The sequence below is a fragment of the Gymnoscopelus microlampas genome (assembly GCF_963454915.1).
Source record: "Gymnoscopelus microlampas genome assembly, chromosome: 22".
NCBI lineage: Eukaryota > Metazoa > Chordata > Actinopteri > Myctophiformes > Myctophidae > Gymnoscopelus > Gymnoscopelus microlampas.
This window is the reverse complement of record NC_139959.1, coordinates 13,957,638-13,979,276: the sequence shown is the minus strand read 5'-3', so window position 1 is coordinate 13,979,276 and position 21,639 is coordinate 13,957,638. Positions and strand designations below refer to the sequence as shown.

The window sequence follows — 21,639 nt, the reverse complement described above, 5'->3', positions numbered from 1 at the left end:
AAATTCTACCAGAGGCACCCCCGGGGTTTGTTCACTTGGTATCGGATGGCTTTGTTGTATTGATTCTGCCCTCAGAGATCCAAAACATGCTGAGGTAGTTGAGATATTTTCCTCTCCTTTCATTGATTCCCTTTCAAACCAGGGCATTTGTTGCTTGTGAACTTGTTCGGTGTCAGTGAAGTCCAAACATCCATTTTTTATTTCGGTCAGATGTCATGTTAGTGAGTCAAATCATATTTTACAGGTTTGGACTACCTGCTGTCAACGGACTACAAAGGAATATGGTTTACCATTCTTACAATGATAACGGGTACAAAGAAGTTCTGGTATCAACGATTGGCAGTCAGCTGCACCCTATAAGTGGCACAGTCTTATCTGTGGCCGTTGTCCCTGTGGACACGGACTTATCAACAATTGTCTGTCAGTTCCATTCCCCACTGAGGAGCACGTCTGACACTGCTGGCCAGAATAAAGACGTCAGAACACAGGCCATGGTTGCAGCCAGGTGACCATGACATGATGAGCAAAGATAGGATTCACAAGGATACATAGTAATAAACTGATGCTTTAGTGGAGGCAAGGTTTTGCCCGCGCCCAGAACAGAACATTGACTTCAACAGCCCTTTTTGGGCCCTGGGTCTGAGTGAGACAACTATTCTGATTGATCCCCAGTAATGGCAGCCATGAGAATAGAAGCATGTTGCTAATAGGATATTGATGTTTTCAATTCTTTCATTGTAGTTATGAAAGTTAAAATGATTTGAATACTGTACTATGCTATTCTGTGCTAGACTGTGCCATGCATTTGGTGAAAAAGGAAGGCAATTATAAAAGCATATAGCTAATGTCACATTAATATCAGCTAAGACACTAATACAAAATGGAAAGAATAAAATTAAAATAAAATTGAATACAGACAAAAAATAAAACTCAAGATGTGGATCTGGGGGACTTACAAAGAAAAATATTACAGCACAGTATATTCCAATACCAAAAAAAAGAGAAAGAAACAAATAATGGTCATGGACCGTGTATGTCGCTACTGGTGTGGTGTGTCTCTCAACATTCTGGGGAGGTACTTCATGAACCATGTCATAATGACCTTTTACAACTGTTGTTCCTCATTATAAAGTTCTTAGAGATGATGCAGCTCCCTCCATAAATATTGTCTCTAGGAATGTTTGCAGCCACAGTCCATCTTTCAGTACCTGCCTCTTTCCTTTTAACTTTTATTTGACATATGCTGCTACTTTTACTGCAAGATTTAGAAGCGATGTAACTGGCTAATCAAGGCAAACAGTCCATTTTTCCCTAAGGAAAACATGCCACCATGTGTCAAATAGAATGGTTTTCTTGGTTACATTTTTTGGTGGGACTTTCCTAACTGACATACTGTATGCTCTTGAGTCATATCTTAGCCAAAGCAAAACTATTGTATGATAAGCTTTGGGAGTATTACTACAAGGGTGAATGGGGAGTAAGCATGCCATTGTTGTTACACATGACAACAATGTATCTTGAATCTTAAATTTCAATATCACAGTTTTGAAATGCAATGTTCCATTAAAATACTCTGGCTCATAGTCATGACTTCACTATAATAAAGCAAAGAAGGTTGTGATATAGAACTACAATGATGACAGCCTCCCCCCCCCCCCCCCCCCTCTCTCTCTCTCTCTCTCTCTCTCTCTCTTTCTCTCTCTCTCTCTCTCTCTCTTTTCTTTCTCTTCCTCCCTCCCTCTCTCTCTCTCTCTCTCTCTCCCTCCCTCCCCTCCCTCTCTCTCTCCCTCTGCCTCACACTGCAGCCGTTCGGCTCTTAACGTACGTGACGTCGTTTCCTCTCCTTCCAACATGGCGCAGGCAGGTTGCTAATGGAAATCTGAGGGATTTACCCCCGTACCTTCTGTGTTTATTTATGTTCGTCTGTTCAGAGGGACAGTGCGAGGAGTGACATTCACAAAGGAATATACCTTATTGGAGAGACGGTCGCGGTCCTTATAAGGGACACACATACACCTCCTCGGCCCGATCCGGTGCGACATGCATGAGGGCAAAAAGACCAAAAACATGTTCCTCACCAGAGCTCTGGAGAAGATCCTCGCCGACAAGGAGGTCAAAAAGGCTCACCATTCTCAACTGCGCAAAGCCTGCGAGGTGGCATTGGGTAAGTTTATGTTATTATTGTTATTCTTTGCAGTATTATTTATTGATTCGGACACGTCATATACTAGCCCTGGTCCAGAGCGTTAGCGAGTTCTCTCTAACGCTCTGTCATGCGCGCTGCTCTGCTCTTAGATCGAAAATTCCACTGCCGTGCGAGGTCTCTGTCTTTCGTAAAGAATAAACTAAACCATTTCGCTATTCAGCGAAACTAAAGCAGTTTTGTGTTGTTGAAAGTCTATTCTCCAGGGTGGGAAGCCTCTCAGGACCCCACCTTCTTCTCTGTATAATACACTTTATGGGCAGAAAATTAAATATGTCCTGCAGACGGAAATGATTTTGTGTACGCCACTGCGCCCTCTACAGATCTGGTCAATGGTAATGTACATTGACCTGATCTGTAGAGGGCGCAGGTGAGTAAATAAAAATAATTTCCGTCTGGCGGACATATTTCATTTTCTGCCCAAAAAGTGTATTCTACAGAGAAGGTGGGGTCCCGAGAGGCTTCCCACCCTGTAGAATGGACTTTCAACAACACAAAACAACCTTTGTTTTGATGAGTAGCGAAATAGCTTTGTTTGTTTTGACTAAAGACGGAGGCCTCTTATGGCAGTGGAATGTTAGGCCTATGAGCAGAGCAGCGCGCCTGGCAGAGCGTCAGAGAGAAGTCGCTAACGCTCTGGACCAGAGCTACCCGTAATGTGTGTCAGTGTCGCATCATCAACATCCTGGTGTTTAGTAATATATTTAGATTTTTGTCCACTAGACGACTAACAATGCATTGTGCATTGTTAAATGTGTCGGAGGGGAAATCGTTGTTTAATCTGTATCTAGTGTGACATGATTGCGTGAAGTACGGAAATGGTGCAAAAGGGGTGTTGGGCAGTGGTGGAAAGTAACTAAGTACATATACTCAAGTACTGTACTTAAGTACAATTATGAGGTATGTTTACTTTACCGGAGTATTTTCAATTTTCAGTACTTTTACTTTTACTCCACTACATCTCAGAGGCAAATATTGTACTTTTACTCCACTACAATTATTGGGCAACTTTAGTTGAGTTACTTTGTAGATTTGGATTATTATTACAAAACATACATACATTAACCACCTCAGCCCTATCTACACGCTCACAATGCGTCGCACGTTGTGAGCTTGTAGATCTGCTATTTTCAATTATTTTATACATTTTGAAAACATGAAATGCAAGATTTCTCGATAATGAGTACTTTTACTTTCGGTACTTATGAAGTACATTTTTATGCCAATACATATGTACTTTTACTCAAGTAAATTCTGAATACAAGACTTGCACTTGTAACAAGAGTATTTCTGCATGTAGTACTGATGCTTTTACTCAAGTAAAAAACGTGAGTACTTCTTCCACCACTGGTATTGGGTGGTTTGCTACATTGTAGCAATATTGCTGCTTCGAAACCGTAACGAGATAGGTTACAAAGTTACGTTGACGTTCCACACACTACACGTCCAGTGAATGACACGCAAATCGACTACTAATCACGATACATCCGTTACACACTCGCGAGTTTTAATTCAATCACAGCTATATGATGCTATCTATGTAAACGTAAAGTGTGTGTGTGCGCCGGTGTTTGCCTAGTTTCCTGGTGGAAATGAAGCCCTGCTCGTATAGGAAGGGAGTGGTGGTGATGGAGAGGGATACAGGAGAGGTGGGCATTAGGGACATCTGGGCACCTCGATGTAAAATTGGCAATTTTGTCCAAAATGTTAAAAAATTGAATATTTGAAACATATATCAGACTTCATTTTATCCTTCAACTTATTGTTTATGCCCAAAAATGACTGGATGTACAGGTTTTGTAGCAATTTGTAGCAGTTGTAGAAATATTAGACCTTAATTGTCGAATGTTTAAGCTTGTTCTAATCATGTATACTTTACTTAAGACCATTGTTTTAATTATTACATTTTTGTAACATTTTGTACAAAATGCATAGCCAATTTTACATTAGTGTGCCCAGATGTCCCTAGTGCCCACCTATCCTGTTACCATGGAGAGACATTGTTGTCAGTATTTTCACACACAGCTTAATCTCTGAATACCCTGATCCTATTCCTAACTAACCTTGCGTCACCAGTCTTTCCACCGTGGAGGAAAGCTGGTATTCGTTCTAAAACTAGCCATGTGATCCGGTTTGGAAAAAAATAATCATGGTTCCGGTGGTTGGTTCCGGGTGGCATCACATTGTTTTTGTTTCCCACATAATGCGAATCAATTTGTTTAGTCTCGCTAGTCACGCTACAAGTTAGAATAAAAGATGGACATACCAAACGATTATTATTATACCAAAAGAAACAAAACGATTATACCAAACTAAAAACATTTTAAACTAGGTGGTTCCGGTCGTTGGTTCCGGCTACCTGATGACGTAAAGTTATTTCCGCTCTGACTGGATCAGAAACCTGAAAATGGCATTGATCCCAGGCTAATTCCTAACTACATATCCTCCCATCCGCCTCTGAATACCCTGATCCTACGATCTATGATGGTGAGGATCTAGAAAGCCACACATCTCAGTACAGTAGCAGCAGGTACATTGTCCGTTATACATCTTTCTTATGGTCAAATTCTTATTGGCTGGCCTAAGTGATGTGGGAGTGGCTTATAGTATAACAAAGGGAAGGGAAGTTGTACATTACACTAATTCAACTGACATTCAGGAAGGTGAACCTTGTATGTTTTGTTTTACATTCACGAGGACATATCTCTTGGTATTTCAACGTGTGTGTGTGTGTGTGTGTGTGTGTGTGTGTGTGTGTGTGTGTGTGTGTGTGTGTGTGTGTCACATCTGCTCATAACTAATAGGGAAGTTGGACATACTAATTTAACAGACATGGGAAGTTGTACATACTAATTCAATAGACATTCTGGAAGGTAAAACTTCTATGTTTTACCTTCACAAGGACATATCTCTTGGTATTTCAACACAGGGATGCATGATGTGTTGTGTGTGATATGTGTGATACACGTATGTGATATACATGTAACTAATAGGGAAGTTGTACATACTAATTCAACAGACATTCTGGAAGGTAAACCATGTATGTTTTACCTTCACGAGGACATATCTCTTGATATTTCAACACAGGGGTGTGTGATGTGTTGCCAGTGTTGGCTCTGTGGTTTGGAATTGGAACACTTTGGTGTGTGTTCTGCAATGGGAGTAATTTGACACTACCACTGAAACAATGGGTCCATCTTGTATTGCAGCCAAACAGCCTACCTTTCCCTACTGTAGCTGCCCCATAACAGAGCCCGCCTCAGAGGCATTCCAAGTCTGTGCAAACCCCAAGGCCATTGGATATATTTATACAGTTATCTTGTTTGTCCAAGCTCTCTCTCTCTCTAATGCATGCAAATAATGTATTCCAGACCCCAGCCCGCACCCTGACATTTTCTTTTTAAATGAGAAGAAAACCTGTGCTTTCTGTGAGAGGTTAGTTGAGGATACTGATTGAAGAGGTGAAGCCTCCTCACTTGGGCTTGATTAAAGAGCAGGATTAGTCATATATTCAGTGGGTGTCTGTGGTCAGAGAAATACAGACGATACAAGGCCAGACTATTAGAAATACTAAATGGTAAATGGTCTGCATTTCTAATGCTGTCTTTATCCAAAGCACTTTACGATGTGCATTACATTCACCCAGACACATAAACATTCACATGCCAACGGCAGAAGCAACCATGCAAGGCCTGCTCAATCATTGGGAGCAGCTACAGTAGGTGTTCAGTGTCTTGCTCAAGGACACATCGACACGAAGCCAGGTGGAGCTGGGGGTTAGAACCAGGCAGGAACCTTAGAGCCACAGCCCCTGCCGCTCCTAGAGTATGGTATTCTATAGGCTAGGCTTTTTTAAAGTAAAAATGTGTTTATGTGAATTTTCTTGAATTGCTGAACCTTAAGGGTAGACATAGCCGAAGAGCTACTTTTTTAACCTATAAATGAAGCATCCGATTATGAGAGCTTCAATGCGGGAACGCATACATGTGTCATTTAATTTTTTTAGCTACTGTATAACTATTATTTTATACTTTGGGCTATTCAAAATTAGTGCCGAGCTATGAGCTTGTAGATTTTTCCTGTTGCTATAATCTCAGTGGTTCTGAAACTTTTTTTCATGTCAAGGAACACCCAAAATGATATGTATTTGTCCGCGGACCCCACCATCTCAAAATATTTTGTTCCAGAGACCCCCAGAAGCAAAGATTTGATTTAAAAATCTACATGTGTATTCAAAGATTTGCACACACTTTCACTATTTCTTTTTTCAAAAATGGCAGATCTACAAGCATACATATGAGCTTGTATATCTGCTATTTTAGATTTTTTTTTTTTTTTTTTGAATAGGCAAAGCAATCTTGAAAGGATTAATAATAAGGTTAATATGAGCATCAAATCAATATTTTGAATATATATTTTGTGCACATGCATTCCATAAATAAAGTAGCCCAGCTCTAATACAGTAGCTCTGCATATCAAAACCACTGGGTGACCTAGTATACTGAATGACTTACATAATCCCTTCTAGCTCCTGGGGCTCAGAGACATCTCTGAGAGAATGCCACCGCCGCTATATCTACTCTTCTGGCTCTAAAACACAGCATCCCTGATGTCATGAGCATCCCGCAACTCCTAACATGGCACCAACTATTCAGAACTAGTTGTTGTTTTTAGTTACTATGCATGAGCAGGATAGTATTTTGCTCTTTTTACTCACTCCTGCTTGACATACAGCATTGTCGAGGGATTTCTGGATCCATCAGGATGTTTAGGCAAACGGAGTCTGAGACACTTTGTATTTCAAAGAAGTTGAGGTTTAATACACAATCTCATGGGAGAAGTGCTGTACATGATATGATACACAGATGGGTGTTCAAGGAGTTCTCTGTCTTAACAGCAGGGATCGGACCATTTCTATATAGATAAGAGGCCCGCGCCACAGAGACAACATGTTCTCATAACAATAAATACCAGGCCAGCATACAGTAACGTCTTTGAATATTCCAGGACATATCGCATTCGCAAGGAGAAGGACAAATAGCTAATAAATCTTCACTTGAAGGCAACTCCTCACACAGCTTAGTACCCAAGACGGCAAGGCCATACCTGAAATTATTCCACAGTATTTTATGTGCAAATTCATTTATTCTGTATTTTGTTGTTGAGTTGATTCTTGTCTTGGCTTAGCCTACTTGACTTGTGTGTGTTTCAATATACGTAAGTTGTCTGAGTAAGCTGTGCTCTCCCCCCTACATTCTAGTCCTAACTTAACCTTCATCTTTGTTTATTGAAATGTCACTGAACACCATGTTGATTTTGCATGTTGCCAGAAAGAGAGTGTGCGATGGAACTGACTGTAGAAGCCCCATTGTCTTTGGATCGCACAGTAGGCTTATTTCACTTCTTTGAAAGGAGCTGTCTGATAGCAGTAAATATAAAGAGCGCAGGAGCGACAGTTGACTCAAAATATGAAAGAACCTCAGGGTGTTACTGCCCACCGACTCAGAGACTTCGTTCGAGGTTTGACTCGAGATTCTTTATTGTCATGTTGTGGAGCCAGCTAGTGTGAGATACTGTTGCAAGTGGGAGGGCTTGTTGTTTTAAAACCTACCTATCTCATATGCAAGATTTATGTGGCTTTGCAGCAGGTGACAGAATTCCTTAGGCACATAAACCAAAGCAGGCAACGTTATGTTGGGAAATGAAGTCTTGCTGTAACCTTGCGAGGAGCTGAGTGCCTACGGAATCGGTACCCTGAGGGTACAGATAATGATCTGGGGGTCAGAGCATGCAGAACGTAGTAGCCTCATATCCTGTTGCCGCTGCATTCCTCATTCACCTCTTTCATTTCACACTCACATGTGAATACATATTCAGCTTGGAGTTGGAAGAGGGAAAGGCATTTAAAACTGCTTGGTAAAAAAAAGGTAGAGTGGTGATGTGCAGAATCCCTGACCAGATAGAAAATCTTTCATTTGATTTACGCTGTTGCTGACTAAATTCTTAGGATGTTAGATTATCCTCCACACATTATGTTCAAAGTGTTCAAAACTTGCACTGGAATTTAGTTGTCAATATTCAATAAAAAAAGCATTTCTTCAGTACAACTCTAATATACTGTAGATCGGTATTGGCCATTCACTGCTCATTAAAGTCACAAATACAATTATTTTCAATAAGAAGCTCAATTCAATGTTTTCTCACTCTATGAGGCAGGCATCTGTGTTTTCAGCATGCTCTGATCTACAAGCTAATGGCGCATTTTGAGCTTTTTTTGTGTAGGTGAGAGCAACAAATGCTGCTCTCATCAAGACAAGTTGACTGCTGTCTATTGTTGGACACTAAAAGCTCTATTTCAAAAGAAGTACTATTAAAAGTCTGGTAACATTGAAGCTACTGCTATATGTATGTATGTATGTTGCATTGTATGTAGTGTCATTGAGGAAGATCGAAGATGCTGAAAAGCTCACCTTGGTGGTAATGGGAGCATGTATGAGCCAGTGTGCACTGTGCACAAGGGGCAAGGCTTGGATATTTACGATGAGGCCAACACGGAAGCTTATGAATGGCCAGAGTGGCGCTGTTTTACCCTGCGCCGACCTGAAGTGTCAGCGCAGGGTCAATGGGTTTTTGACAAACTTTAGACTAGATTTTCTTACCGTAATAAAAATTGTCATAAATTCTATATGCTTCCAGTCGCTAGTTTAAAGTCTCCTTTCAATCATCATGATATGCGTTTTGCTAAATTATGGTCCCATTTATTCTAAAATTGACGATAAAGTAGGCTATGCTCCAGGAGGGGCGGGATGATTTGATTGACAACCTACACAACCAATAGCATTCATTCCCCGCCCCCGCTCTTGATTGACAAGCTACCCAACTGTTATGTGCTAGCACATATTCACTCCTCAGTTTATAGTCTTTTGTTTGTTTATGTGTTCACTAATGCTTATTTGTACTGTAGTGTCTACCCTGCCTTGCTGGCTTTGCTGCACTGGACTGGCTAGACACCTGTCACTCACCTGGGAGTGCTCTGGCTGCCCCTCCCTTTTCCCAGCTGTGCTTCATATGTGATTAGGGCGTAGGCTATAAGAGGAGCTGTTGCCAGCTCACATTATCTCCCCAGCACCCCAGCAGAGCACAACAGCAGAGTTGTTCCCTTGCTTATTTGTTTAGTTGTAGTTCTTTATTTCAGTTCCAATGGGCTGGTTGTAAGTATTGTTTGTTATGATTTTCGGTTTCTGGTTAGTTCAGCTTATTGTATGTTTTGGTAGTTTATGGGAGTCTGGTGAGACGACGGGCACATACTGCCTGGCTCACCAGGCTCCCCACTTTTTAGTTTGGCCAGCCCATTACTACTTTTGTTTGGTTAGGACATTTATTTAGGTCTTTGTTTTGGTTAATGTTTTATACCTCTACCCTCCTGGTATATTTAGTGACCTGGTTGCTCACATGAACCCATTGCACATGTTTATTTCTGAATATAAAATAAATTTCATTGCAATTGAGACCTGATTTTTGTCCTATTATTATGTTATGGTCACTGGTGTTCGAGCCAAGTGTAATGGCCGTAACATAATTGGGGGCTCGTCCGGGATCTATAACTCCCCATTAGGTGAGTTAATTGGGGGCTCGTCACAAAATTCATTTGGTTCACAAACATAATTTAGGGATCCCATAATGTAACTTGGGGGCTTGTGCAAACCCTTATGTTTGTGTAGTAAGTAGGCATTTGGTTAAAATTGATAACTAGTAGAGTCCGAGTGGCAGGAGTCTCTAGTTTGAGAGGGATTGCCAGGTACTGTTTTGGTGGTTCAGTAACCCTGTGAGGGTGCAGTTACCTGTGGAGTGGCATCCCATTTTGTTGTTTTTTCCAAGTGCCTACTTGAATGTTAAGGGTGACTGTTTTGGTGTGAGGGGTAACCTAGTTGGCAGGTTATCTTAAATTTGCAGTAAACTCTTTGTTGGAACCGTAAGTTGGGTTGTAGGTTGGCTGTGTTGTTGAGGCTGGGTTTTTGTTTGGATTATGGAGTTTAAGCTTGAGGAGTTTGTGAGGGACCCTACCCTGGAAGTTTTCCATCACTGTGCCAAAGCACATTTGTGGGTAATTGCAGATCACTATAAGATCAATGTGAATACACAAGAGAAAAAGCAAGTGCTCAAACAGATTTTGTGGGTGGGTTTAAGTGATGGGGGGTTGCTTCCTGGTCCTTCAAGTGCTGAGGCATCTAGGTATGTGGTTGAACTGTCCATGGAGAATCTCATTCGGCTGAAGGAGATAGAGCTCGAAATGAAGCGCCTTAATCTTGAGAGATTCCGAGCAAATGCCAGACATGAGATAGTCCGGCTTGAGGAGGAGACTAAGAAGGCCATTCACTTGCGTGAAGTGGAGCTTGGTCAGGCTCCTCCTCAATCTGATGTTGATGTGAGCAGAAAATGGCAACCTGATGTACACATGTCTGTTCCAACTGTTTTTGCCTCCTGTGTTGTCACCTGTTCTTTAGCTGAAAAGCTGGCAAGCCATAATAGTGAAATTGACTTGATTGACAGTTTTATGGTAGAGCGGGATGAGGGTGGGACTGATGGCACTGTTGTGGGTGGGACCGACGTGGTTTCAGTGGAGTCGCAGCAGGTCAGTGCCCCATGTGAGACAGAGGTGTCCCTGTCCGGTGAGTCAGGAGACGTGGCCCTGTCTGGAGAGAAGCTCATTGCAGAGCAGAGGAACGATGTGGAGGTGGCAGAGCTGTTTGACAGTGCTGTTACTGAGGAGATGGAGTCCATGTCAAAGGGGGACTTTCTAAGTGAAGACCTGCTTTCGCGTAAATGTTCTCCACTCAAGGCATCTGGTCAGGATGACTGGAGCCTGGATAGGCAAATTGTAATACCACGTCGGTATAGGCATGACGTTCTGAATCTGGCTCACATATGCCAAGTGGTTGGGAAACCAAACCAACCAATTGCTTCTGCCCTTTTGTTTACAATTCCGGTGGGGGAGCAATTTGAGGGGGTCCAAATTACAGCGAAAGTAATTGTTAGGGTTCTCACTCGTTCTTTTCCAGCATTTGGCTTGCCAGTAATTCAGGAGGACCAGGAGTCCAACGTAAGGTCACGGGTGTTCGACCCAGGTGGTAAGGTAGTTGGATATCATGGTTAGTTGTGTACTTTATCAGCCTGAAGTTGAGATAACTGGAGCGTGTTCACACATTTATACTAACTCTACAATACTGTTTTTTTTTTGGTACATAGGATGTGAAACAGAAACGAAACAAACGATGAATGTGTTGGTATAAGTATCATTTTGAAATTCATTTTCTTGTTGTGGATTTTTTTTTTTTTGCAGATTTCTGTGTCTTGTGTTTAGTATAAGAGTGTTCTTGAATGATGGGTTTCTGGCACTGGTGTGCGGTGTTGCCGGAGTCAGAACCCACCATTCAATAACTTAGGGTGGGGGTGTTATGTGCTAGCACATATTCACTCCTCAGTTTATAGTCTTTTGTTTGTTTATGTGTTCACTAATGCTTATTTGTACTGTAGTGTCTACCCTGCCTTGCTGGCTTTGCTGCACTGGACTGGCTAGACACCTGTCACTCACCTGGGAGTGCTCTGGCTGCCCCTCCCTTTTCCCAGCTGTGCTTCATATGTGATTAGGGCGTAGGCTATAAGAGGAGCTGTTGCCAGCTCACATTATCTCCCCAGCACCCCAGCAGAGCACAACAGCAGAGTTGTTCCCTTGCTTATTTGTTTAGTTGTAGTTCTTTATTTCAGTTCCAATGGGCTGGTTGTAAGTATTGTTTGTTATGATTTTCGGTTTCTGGTTAGTTCAGCTTATTGTATGTTTTGGTAGTTTATGGGAGTCTGGTGAGACGACGGGCACATACTGCCTGGCTCACCAGGCTCCCCACTTTTTAGTTTGGCCAGCCCATTACTACTTTTGTTTGGTTAGGACATTTATTTAGGTCTTTGTTTTGGTTAATGTTTTATACCTCTACCCTCCTGGTATATTTAGTGACCTGGTTGCTCACATGAACCCATTGCACATGTTTATTTCTGAATATAAAATAAATTTCATTGCAATTGAGACCTGATTTTTGTCCTATTATTATGTTATGGTCACTGGTGTTCGAGCCAAGTGTAATGGCCGTAACACCAACCAATAGCATTTTTGGGGGTGTTTTCCGGTTCGCTGGTCACGTGTCTGGTCTCAACCAATAGCGTTTGAGTTCCGGCGTGGCCAACTGTATATATTAACGATGGAGGAATGCATGTTCCTGAACTATCGGCTTCATTTTCGTTCTGTAGAAAGCAGGGGAGTGGCTTTGTCCATTCTTTTTTACAGTCTATGACTGTGCACTGCAGAAGATTATACCTGTCCTGTATTTTTCTATTTTACTGTGTAAATGACGCTTAATCTAGGTCATGTTATGATTTATTGCCTACTGAATGTATGCATTTTTAGGCTTGATAGGATAATTACTGTTTTTTTTTTATTTTTTACTTTTCTTAATATTGCACAGGCAATAAATAAAGAATAATAAAGAAAATAGTAATTGGGTATTCCTGTGTGTTCTGTGCATGGTTCCCTGGTACCAAAGAGTAGTGGAGACAGGCTGGCACAGTGAAAGTGTTTCCAGTGTATGAATTAAAGAATTTTTTGTTTTATGTTTGAGCAACTGGCTGATAAGGGCACAAGTGTTTGGGAAGATACAATATTAGAAAATAAATCTTTCATTCATGAATGAAGTTGAGAGTTAGACCATCATTCAGCCTGGGACGCTATTTAATGATTGAATGAAACGTGACTGTGTAAAAGCTAGTGGATGGAGATGGAGTATTTATTTTCTCTTTGATATGATGGACAAACTCTACTTAAAACTCAAACATCCACTTGTAAAATGTGCAAGTGGGTGGAGATGAGAATTCTCTCTTTGATGTGATGGACAAAGTCCACTCAATACTGAAACATAGCAACAAATCAATGGGGATGCAGAATTCTCTCTTTGATGTGAAGGACAAATTGCACTGAAAATTTCATCGGTTGTGGCATTTTATCTCTAGCTGTTTTGTTATGAAAAGCAGTTTGTACTTTTAATTTTGATACTTCTTAAATGTAACTTTCCTGTTCTAAATAAATATTCACCACTGAGCTAATAGAGCCTGCCTACTTGCTCAGGGGAGAAACGGGATCATGTCAAAGGTCATGTCAAACCAGACAACAGGATCTAAATGTCTCAATAGAAGAGCAGGGAGACCAAATATAACCACCCCAATTGTATTAGTTAAATTGTATTAACATACTCTACCATACAGATTGGACAAAATCAAATTAAATTAAAAAGTACATTTTAACATGAAATACTTTTTATACTTTAGGATTATAGATTTTCTTGTGTTTCAAGTTAACAGTATGTATATTATATATACACACTGTTAACTTGAAAGTTTGTGTTTTTTATTTCACGCACTGTGCAGATTCCAAAATGGTTAAAATGGCATATGTGTGGTTTCTGGTTTTCTAGATATGAAAGAATATACAGAACAAACAAATTGACCACATGCTTTACAGTAACATCAAACATAAACTCACTTACACATAAACAAACTCTACTAAAACATGTATGAAACACAGAAACAAAACAACAGAACTTGCATTTTATCTAAACCGTTTTTAATGGAAACACACACACTAGAGAAAGGTAATAGCTGAACTAACTCTGAACTAAGAAACAAAAAATGACCCCTCACTAACACATTCTAACAGTCAGGTGCAAGCAGTTTACAATCAAATGAAACATCTAAGCATAGCAACAGGTGCAATGCATTTAGCAATGTCTACTGTCCAATCAATACACATCAGTAGAGAAAAACCCAAGAAACAACCATCTTAGAAAAAAAACAAAAAAAAACATAGGGCTTAGGGAATCTTAACACATGCATATAGTATAATACAATGTTTTAAATGAATTGCTTCTTGATTATTTGATTAATTAAATAATTGCTACAAAAATGATTGATAGTTACAGCCCTAGTCCTATAAAAGTATTTTTTTTAGGCAATTTCTTTTTTATTCAGTCCAAGCGTAGACTCACCCTTCACTCTGTAAAGAATTTAATCAACAACATTCTTGTCATGTTTAAAGTTAATGAGCCTGCTGTTACACTTGTGTGTAAAATATTGGTAATCCCATCATCCCTCTTTTCCCCCCTATTTAGTATGGTTACGCAAAATCTTGAGTTTCTGTTTAATCTTTCCACACAAAAAGTGCTACAGTTTGCTGCATATCGACATTGGTTATATATTATTCATGTGTAGACAGCTCACAAATATTTGTGTGTATGAAGTGTGGCTGGCTGTAACGCCTGCTCTCAATATAGAAACATTTTCATCATTGCCATGCTATTTAGCAATCTGAAGCAACTAGCAAATCTTTACCTCACAGATGTGAATTTTGGTTCTGTACTGTAAAATGTTATTTGTAGAAAAGGCAAAATGACAAGCGATGTCAGTTGTCAAAGGCTGTCCTTGAGACATAACACAGCCAAGAAACACTTTTCTAGCCATGTCATTCTACCTGAATAGGAATTGTAAACTTACAGGTGTGCCTCTACGTCTATAGCCGGCTGAAGCAAGTTTTGTCTAGACTTGGACTAGGCTCTCTTTGCACTGTAGGTGTTGTTTCTGCAGACGACAACGTGTACCACTGCTAGAGCGATGCAACTTAACTATACTCGCTTTAGGAGATGAGCAATTTGCTAGCTGCTCGGGCCCTCTGTGTCTTTGGTGTTGACAGTACAGTGGGCAGATGGGAATGGTGTACCTCTGGTCATTAGGCAGTGTGGACACATATGCTCCTCCATGATAAGCTGTGCCACACAGCCAACACATGCTCACACATGATAAGAACCATAAGCGATCCAGTTTGTTAATTAAGGTTTTCGACATGACTCCCAAATGCCCCATTCCCACACACCAGCACAGCTTCTCTGAATATTTTAGACATGGTAGAGAGTGAGACTGGGGCCAATGTGTAACCCCCCCCTCCCACCATTGATGAATAATATTGAAACCTTTACCTTTCTATAGTAATTGGAAAAAGTGAAAACAGTCGTTTTTACCTGGCTTTGTATGCAGTGGAGTGGAGACACATCGGGACAGGGAATCCACTGATGTCGAAGTTGAGAAAGTATAAATGAAGATGGAGATGGCAGAGTGTCTGTAGTATTTTATGTAAACCTTTTTTCTACAGGACACGTTCAGTGTGATGGATGGGTTTCCCCTGAAAGGCTCTTCTGTCACACACCGCATCAATGTGTTATGTCTCTGTCCTCACTGTCACCTTTGTGTCTTTAGGGCTCAAACTTAAATGCCAGTTAAGAAACTTAACTTATAAAATGCATAGGCCACCCATGGGCAGATGAATAGTATACACAAACTCATAATGACATGCAGTGTTTATGCCTGGTTTATAGTTATGTGCGCCAGTGCCGCATATCGAAAGTAGCTAGTCTTCAAGCTCACGAGTAACACTTCACGATGCGATGCGTTATGAGCTTGTAGATCAGCTATTTTCGTTTTGCAACACAATGTGCAACTAAGTATAAATCACGCATAATACTCTGCTGTAGTGTTGGTCTGTTGTGTCACCAAGGCTGACGGAATGAGGCCAAGCCCTATGTGGATTGGGCGTGGGGTGTTTGTTGTTTGGGGTACAGTTAATGTAGTGAGATAATTGGGTTCACAGGCAAGTTTGCGAAACAGGAGAGGGAGGGCGAGAAAGGTGAGAACGTTTCGCTGGTGGTGGGAATCACCAGGGACCACCTTTTATCGCAGCTCTAGGGCCACGATTCCTTATGATAATGATTCCTTCAATATATGTTCAATTCAATTTCACTTGTGTTGACTGGCATACAAGTTTTAAAAACATGAAAAATTAAAAAATATAAATCACTACATTTCCCTTATGTGCAATTAGAACTAAAATGTAACATTACATTTTTTTTTAATGATCAACATCTTATGCTGAATCGATTTTCTCCACCCTACACCATACCAAGCTGTGTCTGCCCAAAATATTCTACAATGTCCAGTTTTGTTTTGTACCACATTTTGTCTTTTGTTAACACTGATACCTCAATACATAATAGATCATTTCTCCACATATACTGATACTGATAGCCAGTGGTATATAAGGACAGGTGATTAATTAATCACAAACGGATGAGAGGAATGGAGAGAGCTTATACCTTCTCTTTGGCCTCTTTGTCTCTGTCCTCATTACAATTTGTGTTCATCTTAGCAGGCCTGATACAAGGTTAGTAGTAACATATCACCATTACTAAGGGAGATGCAGGACGGAGACAGAGAGATGCAGCTATACATTGAGGGGGAGATTGGGTGGAAGAGAATATACTTTGAGGAATAGAATTGGGAGTCTGAAAGTAAACGGATGGGAACAAGTATTAGGGGGCTGTGGAGGGCAAGGAGAGAAAGATTCTATGCCTTCAACTCACTGAAGTAAAGAAGGGCAAGTTTGATGAGAGGGGACACTTTGGCTGAATTAGTTTAGGAAGGCACATAGCCTATTTGTCTTCCACCATCTAACTATTAATCTCCAGTTTTGCTGCACAACCCAATAATAAACCTATTTGTAAGGAAAGAAAATGCAATCCATAGCAGAGACATAAAAATGGCAATCCAAATGGCAAATCAAGTGCCCACTGCAGAATTGTATTTATTTATCTGCTTTTTAAAAGCAAAATCCAACAGCTGAGTAATCTAGGGCTTATAGAGGCCAGTTTTTTTGTGACTGTTCAGAAAATGAGAGCCTTTGATTCGGTCATTGGGGTGAGGCTAGCGATTAGACAGTGGTTTATGCCAGTGTGTGGGTGAGTGGGTTGGCTGGAGAGACAGACATACGCTCACACACAAGTGCACGCCCATAAACACAGACACACCACACGCGAGGAGGTAGCCTAGACAACCTCTGGAAGTATTTCCTTCCCACCCACCCAAAATGTAATTACTGCTGTGCAACCTTTGCTTTCAGCCAGGACAACAGAAATGTCAGAGGTCTGATTATTCTCAGGCCCTCCGCGTTGGTAGCAGCTGCCGTCCCCTCTGTTTATCAGCGTTCATTAGGACGTGGTGGTGGACACCTACGCACAGATTCCGCATCAGATTAGCCCAATTACTTTCAATCACACAATCGAAGGCCCCTTGTGCCATCTTTATTATTTGGCGTGCGGACATTATTGTCTCACTATTGCTGCAGGGTGAATTAATAGAACTCTCAAGACTCATAAAGTTTTAACCTGCAGCCTTCGGAATGGGAAACGATGGTGTGGGATATCAAGAGTGAAGGTCTGGCCTGGACCGCATGGCGCAGCGGTCCAGGCACCTAGGCTACGAGGTAGCCTGACAGCGCGTCGTGGGTTCGAGTCCCGGCCTTTGCTGCGTGTCACTCCCCATCTCTCACCCCATTTCCTGTCAGCCTACTGTCCTATCCATAATACGTGTGGTTCAGTGAGGCCGCAGATCTCGCAGAGTTGCCGACACTTATTTCCCTCAGAATTCCATCAGTCATCTTGATCATACACTCCTCCTCCAACTCACTCCCTCACTGCTACTCTCCTTTACCTGCCGTTTTGTCCACCCTGCTGTGTTGGTCTTATTGATCCAGGTACAGACGGTACATTCAGACAAACCTTGGTTGTCCTGCAGGGACCGGAGAGAAAATCATTGGGTTAGTGAGGTGCAGGTAGGCAGGCGATGTATCTGTTTTGAGCTGAACGCTGTGTTTAAAGTGGTTAGAGCTAGTCACTGGATCCATGCCAAATTCAAGCTCTTTGAAATGGAAATGACACTGCAGGAGACAGGATGCCCTCTCTAGTCTCCAGCACAAAGCTCAGCTGATGTAAGACAGAGTATGAAGCTGACCCTTAACCCCCAGTATGAAGCAGACCCTTAACACATACGTGTGTGTGTGTGCGTGTGACATACTATAGTCCATATTCTGGGACAAAATTGGTGTCCCCAATTTGAATTCAGGAAGGGTAGAGTTTGCTGGTGTTACACGATGTGTGGGCCAATGCAGTCATACACCGATTAATTTAATGTTCATTTGCACACAGATAAAACCGTTTTAATTTTTTATTTCATGTTTTATTTTCATGTTTCTTAAACATAAATAAAAAACATCTAGTACATTTTCATGTGGCACCCACGTTCTTGTAGCATACTAACTAAGCCTCATATCAATACTTGGGATGGTACTGTACTGAAAACTGAATGTTATAAGAACAAGTGCTTTATTTACTCAACAACAATCGCTGTCACTGGTTGTGACATCATGGCTGCTTAGCACTCTGATTTGATATATAATCTGTCTACTTGTAGAACCCAATGCCTCTCAAAACGAATTAGTCAGACTACTAGACCTCAGGCTTAGGACTCACCTAACCCCTGCTCATTACGCTAGGGTGGGGATGGCTCAGGCCTCAGGGTAGAGGACAGAGTACAGCAACTTGCGATGGACCTGGTTTTCAAGATACTCAAGGGACCAGTGCCCATGTACCTGTCAAACTGCTTCAAAAGAGTGAGGAACACGCCCACAACACCAGAGGGAGCTCCACTGATCTCATTCCCACCCAGATTCGGCACAAACATGGGGATGAATTCATAGTACTATTATGCCACCAAAATGTGGAATGCCCTACCACCAGCCATCAAAAAGTGTGACTCCCTATCCTCCTTCAAAACCGCCATAAAAGAGCACCTGTCTGCAATTTGCAACTGGACTGCACCTAGAAATCTTCTAGCTTGCCTAAAGAAATGACCCCCCCCTACTGTTTTTCTGTAAATATACTTTTACTGCTCCCGGTATTTATTATTTCTTGTATAGTATCATATATATATCAAATATCATATACAGGCTAGTTATACTCATCCTTTTAACCATTAGTATTCATATCAGAGGCTGGCTTAGCATGTATGTCTTTATATGTCTTGATGAATTTAATACATACTGTACCTCTGCACATTTTGCAAACGGTTAATAAAGTATTCAATCAATCAATCATTCAATCAATCAATCAATCAATCAATCGAGGGTGCCAAGTAGGACACCTACTGGTTGACAGCAGTAGTGATGTAAAACGGACTGCAGATGAAGGGAAGTAATTAATTGAATTGAATTATGCACATCCACTGTTACCAATATTACCGGTGTTAATATGCATTTATTGGGAAAATCTCCACACCCGGTAATCCTTGTAGAGTTAGGTAGCCTGGCATCGGCAGTTATGTTAGCACATGCAAATATAGAGTTGCTACAATCAATCAGATCAATTAGTGACAATTTCAAGTTAGGTAGTGTATTGGTCTGGCATATCTGTTTTCAAGTAGGAATAAATGGTGGCCTGGTTACAAACGTTCTCATATTACAGCTAAAATGTACACTAAAATATATTTCTGAAAACTTTTGGAGCTGATAATCAGACTGGTAACATCATTTTGAAAAAAAAAAAGATCAGCACTGCCTAGCCCTAGTTTGCCAGTTTTATCTGAGGTTCGTGAGCCTCATACTGTTGCCGCTGCACAGACCTGCAGACTGTCAGTCACCCTATCACACCCGCCCCATATTAGATGAACAGTTGTGATTTGGTGGGAGGCGGACCGGACGTATCTGGCAGAGAAAATAAAAGAATTGCTATGCTGGCGGATTTGTTTGGTACTCAGGCTAAGCGTTAGGCATCTGTTATGGATAATTTGGGAATCAATGTCCCCAAAAGTTTTCAAAACCAACCTCAGTGTGTGGTGAGGTGAATGTCCTTTTTCACTCTGATCATATTGCAGAACTGTAGCTCACATAGGGCAGGTAGTTTGCTACAATACATAGAAATCCTTCCTTCCCATCATCCATAATTTCATTCCTCCTTCCTGTGTACTGTAGGTACTTATATGGTTTCCCTTCTTACCCTGAAATTTTGAAATGAAGCTTAGCATACTATCTCAATCCGCTGCCCTCCCCTCATATTATTATCTCTCTCTCTCTCTCACACACACACACACACACACACACACACACACACACACACACACACACACACACACACACACACACACACACACACACACACACACACACACACACACACACACACACACACACACTATGGAGATGGTTTAGAGTTGATTTGTTTTGGAAGCTGTCCTTGTCATACTGCCCTCTCTCTCTCTCACTTTCCATCTCTCTCTCTCTCCATTTTCCCTCACTGTCTCTCAGCCAGCCATTCCCCTCTCAGCAAGCTGTTTTCCTGCTGCTGGTCTTGTGATGTGCTGCAGACTCTGTCTCCAGAGAGCAGCGTGTTTATCTCTCTCTCCCTGCCGACAGGGGAGCAGCAGCGTGCACAGGCACCACTGTGACTTAATTGATCTAATGTTAAAGCTCTTACGAAGGTCTTGAGTGTGGATATGTGTGCAGTGTGCACACATGCTTACAAGTACGGCTCCTGCAGGCAGTGATCAAACACCTTAGATAGCAGATAGTAGGGCTAGGCAATTAAGCGAAAATATATTGAAACCACAATTTAAAACCAATAACCGAATCTTGGGTAGTAAGCAGTAAAAAAAATGGATACATATACAGTATATATTAATACAATTTCATGTATATTTTTTTATTTTTATAAGATTCGACTAAATTGATTCGTCTGATCACGTATCATAGTTTGTTGTTCAATGGTGGCGTACAAAAACGTGAAAATAGCTTGTAGATGTGTCTAGTTGTGTCTTTTAGTTTCCAAATACCGCAATGTTGCCCGTATTTAAGTTGTTCTGTATTTGAAGACTGTGTGCAGGTGTCTTCTCATTTTCAAAAAAAGAAAAAACCTTGAACCATCCAGTACTTGTCTGATCAAGCTCAAATATAATTTACACGCACACATAGTGATTCCAGTGTTGATAACCTGGCTAGCTTGTTGTCCATGTGGCAGACATTCCCAATGGGGTGCTGACTGTACTACTTCTGGCTGTGTGGAATGCCTTGTCACGCCATGCAGGCAGGCAAGCAGGAGGAGGGGAGACTCTCGCTAGCCAGTATAGTAAGCAGTTCTTGTCAGACTGGAGAGACTGAAGTAAAGTAGGTTGTTTGGCTCATGTGCACAGTGGCTCAGGAAGCTGTTTTTGACTAAATTTTTCATAGTAACTTAATACTTTTGGAAATTATAGAGATTCAGATTTCGCAAGTTAGCTGTGGTGTAAAAGCCTGGATGTAGTCGTCGCAGAGAACGCACGGCTGGGGAGGGGGGGGGTTCCGTATATGCTCTCATACTTTATTCAGAAATGTACGTCTTATCGAGCTTGAGGACACCATTGAAAGTAATAGGCAGACAAAAAAGAACAGGGAGGCCGCGTCCATTGAGTTCAATGGAGAAATGGAG

At 41.3% G+C, this 21,639-nt stretch overlaps 1 protein-coding gene across 1 annotated transcript in view; it reads left to right on the top strand.

Annotated features, from left to right (window-relative positions):
- Window positions 1-1,819: 1,819 nt before the first annotated feature.
- The window catches only part of LOC311038526 (brefeldin A-inhibited guanine nucleotide-exchange protein 1-like), a gene marked incomplete at its 3' end in the record, with an annotated part of 42,112 nt that continues 22,292 nt past the window's right edge, over window positions 1,820-21,639 (top strand). The window contains exon 1 of the mRNA XM_084048100.1: window positions 1,820-2,164. Within this exon, the coding sequence (XP_083904226.1) occupies window positions 2,041-2,164 (124 nt within the window). The 5' untranslated portion in view covers window positions 1,820-2,040. The remainder of the gene's footprint in view (window positions 2,165-21,639) is intronic.